The 6,222-nt window shown below is 42.2% G+C and overlaps 1 protein-coding gene across 2 annotated transcripts; it reads left to right on the top strand.

The window, feature by feature from the left end:
• The first annotated feature begins 222 nt into the window (after positions 1 to 222).
• On the top strand, positions 223 to 5,952 carry LOC129821429 (uncharacterized). 2 transcript variants are annotated; one of them, XM_055879070.1, is made up of 4 exons: positions 223 to 370; positions 465 to 734; positions 829 to 933; positions 1,052 to 5,952. In XM_055879070.1, the coding sequence occupies exons 1-4, from the start codon at positions 253 to 255 to the stop codon at positions 1,435 to 1,437; spliced, it is 879 nt and encodes a 292-aa protein (XP_055735045.1). In that variant the 5' UTR covers positions 223 to 252; the 3' UTR covers positions 1,438 to 5,952. The 2 variants fall into 2 exon arrangements, with proteins under 2 accessions (XP_055735045.1, XP_055735044.1); XM_055879069.1 differs by having other exon boundaries at positions 240 to 370.
• Positions 5,953 to 6,222: the final 270 nt, after the last annotated feature.

Here is a 6,222-nt window from a genome sequence, read left to right as displayed (position 1 = left end):
GCATTCCCCCAGGAATAGTTATCGGACGGACCCCTTTAAAAAAGATCTGGTAAATACCCTCCTCATGGATATTTCTCAAGGTTAGTTCTTAAAATAAATATTTACATATGTTATATATTAGATTTGTTTGTTCTTGGGAATTGTTTGAAAACGTTGTATGTTATAGAAATATTAAACAGGCCTTAGGGCCAGGATTCTTAACGTATAAAATGTCAATATTAGCTAAAATGATTAGAGCTTTAATATTATCTAATGTTTTTTTTAGATTCTCAAACCTTCACTCAGATTCTCCGAGATATAACTGAACTCGAACCGGCCGTAGGGTCTCCGGAACAAATTGCTTACATCCCAACGCCGACCCTGAATTGTAGTAAGTAAGATTCAAGAATTACGTAAGAATATTTATACCTTAAAAACAAAAAGTGTCGGCATCTTATATTAAAAGTTATTTTATGTGTTTACAGCGGAAATACCTCCTAGAACGGGTGCCATAGGGAGTCTACACGGTTTCTGTGAAGGATATGCCTACGAGACAATTGTGCCCTACTCCCAGGATGTATTTACACACAAGCCGCAAACCGAGACTTTAAACGGCCTGTCAACTCCCCTGACCCAGGACCGCTGGACGCCCCCTATTAAACACCAACGGACAATCAGGGCCCAGATCCACAGGTCCGCTTCACCCGAACAATACTACTGGGAGGGTATTCACGAGACAGCGTTACAAGGACAAGGTATGAATCAATTATAATTTATATATATATATATTTTATTTTTATGCCTGAATATGTTTAAACATGGACTAATGCTGTTTTTTTTTAATTTCAGGCTCACAAGCTACAGACCAGGCAGATGCTATAATTAGGGTTGCCCAAAGACATGTTCCCGAGTTCTCAGAGCTTCTTCAGAACAGCCCTCTTCAAAAAAGCCGAGGTATTTAATTAATGTATTGTTAATATATAGGCTTATATCTGAAATGTATTTTACATTTTTATCAAACATATTTTAGGGTTAATAACCTATTTTTCTGTATGTATTATTTTTAATGCAGACTCCTCGCCTGCTTATAAAGAGCTCCAAGAAGCTACACATCTAGATCCCGAGGAGGCGCCAAAGACCCCAGTCACCAGAACAGCGAAGCCTGATGATTTCAAAGTTTTAAATGACATTTCTGAGGTAGACGATTTGATGTTCTGTGAAGTGGCCAACCTTATTGAAGCGGCCAATTCTGGTGGGGCAAAAGCCTCTTGTGAAATAGATCAAGCCGTGCTTTTCAAGGCTTTTACACAGGGTTTAAAATCACGAAAGGCTTTACTTCAACGTCGTATGGGTATTCTATTCGAACATCAATACAATCAGGATGTGTCATTCTGGCGTAGAGAGCTTCCCCGCATGTTAAACAACAGTAGGGTTAAAACAAGCAAATACCTCCGTTAAAAAACACATATGTAAAAAAACACAAGCACACACATCCTTAAGTAGAGAAATGGCGCCCCCTATAGACCTAAGCGAAACAATTGAAACCCTCTTAGCGGAAATCCCTACAGAGCTCCAAGATATAATTAACCATATGAATGATTCTGGGCTAATTGACATAGGGGCTATAGATGAAAACCTATTATCCCAGATTCCCTCCGAACTCATTGAAATTATTACACGTATGAATGAGTCAGGGTCTGCAGATGAAAACAGGTTATCACAGATACCCGAATCAATCATATCTTTAATTACCCAGATGAACGAGAGCCCAAGGTTTAATTCTGCACCCCCTACACCTCTAAGCCATCCTTTAACACCCTTGTTCGAAGAGGAAACCCAATACGATGTTTTTGAACAGCTGAACAAATGTCTATCAAATCTGGAGCGGGAAGGTCTTGATCACAATGTACAGAACGAAAGCCCTAGGTTTAATTCTGCACCACCTACACCTCTAAGCCAGCCTTTAACACCCATGTCTGAAGAGTCTGAAACCCAATACGATGTTTTTGAACAGTTGGACAATTGTCTAGCAAATCAGGATGGGGATGGTCTTGATCGCAGTGAACATGTTTTGTATCGAAATAAATTCCACAATATTGAGGTTCGACAGTTTTTCAATTTCGCATTGGGGGGTCAGATTCGGGAATATGCTGTGTTTTACGTAATGCTTATGGACACTTTGAATGAACTGGTAGATAGAGTTAGAGCTTATAGCCAACCAAGGGATACCTTACAGTTGGAAATTTTTGGAGACAGTCTGCAGAGCCGTGTGTCGCTTATTTTAAATAGGGGTGAAGCAGATCTTGAACAATTTGTTAACCTGCTAGAACGCCTTGTTCAGTCAAATTTAAACGTGCTAGCAGATAGGACCCTCGAACTTGTAGTACAATTAGTCCGGCCACCACAAGGGGGCGGCGGGCAGAGACGTAAACTCGATAGCCTGATGCAGTCCGAAATCATAAGCAATAAAAAGGCCTACCTCATAATCGTTCACAATCATGGTAATAAGCTATGCTTTGCCATAGGTTTGGCCCACTTACTCAGCCTAGGATGTACAGAGCGCGAAGCGTTACAGAAAGCTCAAGAGCTACAAAAGGCTGTGGGTTTAGGTATACAGGAGGCTGTGGCTTTCTCCGACATAGGCAAATTTGAAAACTTTCTGAATATCAAGATTGTGGTTTTGTACCACAGTAGAGCTAATGACGCGCTCTTGAAGTTCCAAAATATACAAGAACCACACCCTAAGACTATGTACTTTTATGTGCAAAATGAGCATTACTATGCCGTAACTAACATCACAGCATTTTTAGGCGCCCCATATGTCTGTCCAGCCTGTCATACCGGCTACACCCGCCAGGGGGGGCACTCGTGCCGTTATAACTGTTCAGTATGTCTGGATAAACATTGCCCTATGCAACCGCTAAACTTGACACCCTGTGAGGATTGTCACCGCACATGTCGTTCAGCCTACTGTTACGAAAAACACAAAACTGAAACATGGCACCCCAAGGCCTGTAAATCTGTAAGCATTTGTGACATTAACAAGAAATGTCCAAAATGTCATTGCAATTACAACCTTAAAATAGACAGCCCTAAACCCCATGTTTGTGGAATCATACATTGCCCAATCTGTAAAGGGCCCTTGAAAAGCAGAGACGCAGAAGTTGTTCAAGAAGTAACACATGAGTGTTACATTCAGCCCTTGGCTGAAGATGAACATACAGAGAAATATGTTTTTTATGATTTTGAGACAAATCAGCAATCAGGGGTTCACTTGCCTATTTTTGTATCTACCATGACTTTCACCGGTGAAAAGTGGTCGGCCGAGGGGCCCGATTGCGCCCGACTCTTTCTAAAACATTTTAGAAAGGCCCAGTACAGAAACTTCACGTTTATAGCACACAATGCGCGCGCCTATGACTCCTATCTGCTTCTGAACCCTTTGATACAGCAAGGCGTGGCGCCCAGTGTCATTGCTCAAGGGAGTAAAATCTTATGTTTTGTTGACCACGCCTTCAAACAGAGATACATTGACAGTTTAAGCTTCTTACCCATGAGATTGGCTCAAATGCCAGAGGCCTTGGGTTTTGAAAACTCGGTCAAAGGCTATTTCCCCCACTTCTTCACATCTGAGGAGAATCTACATTATATAGGAGCTTATCCAGCCCCCGAAATGTACGGTTGTGATCAAATGTCTACCAAAGAGCGTGAGAAATTCATGACTTGGTACGAGACAGTAAGACATGGAACTTTTGATTTTCATAAAGAGATGGAATCATACTGTGACAATGACGTGGTTATACTACGTGAAGGATGCCTCAGATTCAGAGAAGAGGTTATCAAAGATGCAGGCGTTGACCCCTGGAGCTGTACAACTATTGCATCCGCGTGCATGAAAACCTATCGTACACACTATCTAACTCCAGCATCTATAGCGATCCCATCGCCAGACAACTACCGACGACAATTCAAGGCCTACTCTAGTGGCTCCATTCAATGGTTGGAGTACCTAGCCCAGGATAAAAATGTTTTTATCCAACATGCTTTGAATCGGGGGGAGAAGGCTTTTGGGCCTTACCATGTAGATGGATACACACAGATTGACGGTGTTGAGACAGTGTATGAGTACAACGGTTGTTTCTTCCACGGTTGTAAATTATGCTTTGTCCCCCAGGCCATGTGTGTCCTAACCCAAAAGACTTTTGGGGAAATGTACCAAGAGTTTCAAGACAAACTGAATTCTTTAAAGGCTACATACGGGTTAAAAGTTGTGGTTTTGTGGGAACACGAATGGACAGCCCTGAAAAAGGCGGATCCTCATGTTCAGGCCTTCCTTACCCAATATGACCCTCCAGAGCCCCTGGAACCGAGACAGGCCTTGTTTGGAGGCAGGACCAATGCTTTGACATTGCGTTATGTAGCTCAACCCGACGAGACAATAGGCTATGTAGATTTTACATCCCTATATCCTCATGTAATGAGTTCCTCATGCTATCCTATAGGGCATCCTGAAATTATTCACAGCGACTTTGACGAACCCCAAAATTATTTTGGTTTAATCAAAGCGACTGTCTACCCTCCTAGGGGTCTGTTTATACCTGTGCTGCCTTACAAGGGGTCTAAAGGAAAACTTTTCTTTCCCCTTTGTCGCACATGCTGTGAAAACAACAACCAGGAAAACCCATGTGATCACTCAGATCAAGAAAGAGCCCTGACAGGTGTCTGGGTCACCGTTGAATTCTCTAAGGCTTTGGAGAAGGGGTATCGTGTGGCCAAAATCTTTGAAGTGTGGAACTTTTCCAGGAAATCAGAAACACTTTTTAAAGAGTACATCAAGACCTTCTTGAGATGCAAGCAGATGGCTTCAGGCTATCCAGCATCGGTTACAGATGAAGAGAGTAAAGAGAAGTACATTCAAGACTACCATGACAGAGAAGGCATACTTCTTGACCCTGACAGAATACAGGTCAACAAAACCAAAAGAAATGTTTCGAAATTGTACTTGAACTCCCTTTGGGGGAAGTTAGCGCAGAGAAGCAATATGCTAACAACTTCGATCATTAAAGACCCGGAAGAATTTTTGGAATTTGTTTTTTCGGACCAATACGAAATTTCACATTTTTCATTCTTGAGTCAAGACATTGCCTTGGTGCAATGGCGTCGCAACCCAAAGTGGGTTCTACCCCCAGGTAATGTAAATGTGTTTCTTGCAGCATTTACCACAGCCTATGCCCGACTTGAACTGTACACCCTCATGGAACAGCTTCAGCGGCGGGTTCTTTACCACGACACAGACTCTGTGGTCTATGTAAGCAAGCCTGGGGATTGGAACCCCCCACTTAGCAACTATCTTGGGGGTTTAACTAGTGAACTCGCCGAGGGTGACCATATCACAGAATGGTCCTCATGTGGGCCCAAAAGCTATGCTTTTAGGACTAAAGACAATCACGTGGTGTTGAAAGCCAAAGGCGTGACTCAAAACTACGAAAATGCCCCGCGTGTAAACTTGGAATCAATCACGCGTTTGGTCGAGGGGTTCGTAAGTGACAAGAATAGTGACTTGGAGATTTTGACCTCCTACAACAAAATAGTGAGGGATAAAAAGGGGTTCCATCTAAGAAACGCCCCACTCACTAAAAGATTCAGGGTAGTCTATGACAAGAGACGGCTATTGCCTGACGGTACCACATTGCCCTTTGGCTACTGACTTAGGCTACAAGCCCCCAGTGTGTCTTAAAGGTTAAGATATAATGACGGCTGTCGAGGATTTTGACCCCCGTTTAAAACTGCCCTTTTCGGCCTTAATTGCAGGCCCATCAAACAGTGGTAAAACTTTTTTTGTAAAAAGTATTTTAGAGAATTCTGAACATGTGTTATCTCAAAAGCCTGACAATATTGTATGGTGTTATTCCTGTTACCAACCTCTGTATGATGAATTATTGAAGACAATAAAAATCAAGTTTGTTGAAGGAATACCCGATTCTCTGATGATCAACTTCTCCCCCCACATATACACAATCTGCTTGTTTTGGACGATATGCTATTTGCTGGTAGCGAACATCCAGAAATTGCAAGAGCTTTTACCCAATATACTCATCATAGAAACCTGTCCGTGCTTTACTTGGTCCAGAATGTGTTTCACCAAGGTAAAAATAGCCGTACCATTAGCTTGAATGCCAACTACATGGTATTGTTTAAAAATCCTAGAGACAAACTGCAAATTAGCACTCTAGCTCAGCAGAT

Source organism: Salvelinus fontinalis, chromosome 23 (genome assembly GCF_029448725.1).
Source record: "Salvelinus fontinalis isolate EN_2023a chromosome 23, ASM2944872v1, whole genome shotgun sequence".
In the NCBI taxonomy this organism is placed as follows: domain Eukaryota; kingdom Metazoa; phylum Chordata; class Actinopteri; order Salmoniformes; family Salmonidae; genus Salvelinus; species Salvelinus fontinalis.
This window is presented reverse-complemented; position numbering and strand designations above follow the sequence as displayed.

Excerpts from the sequence above, each read along its gene's own strand:
- LOC129821429 (XM_055879069.1), top strand. The coding sequence starts at position 1,487 with ATGGCGCCCCCTATAGACCTAAGCGAAACAATTGAAACCCTCTTAGCG.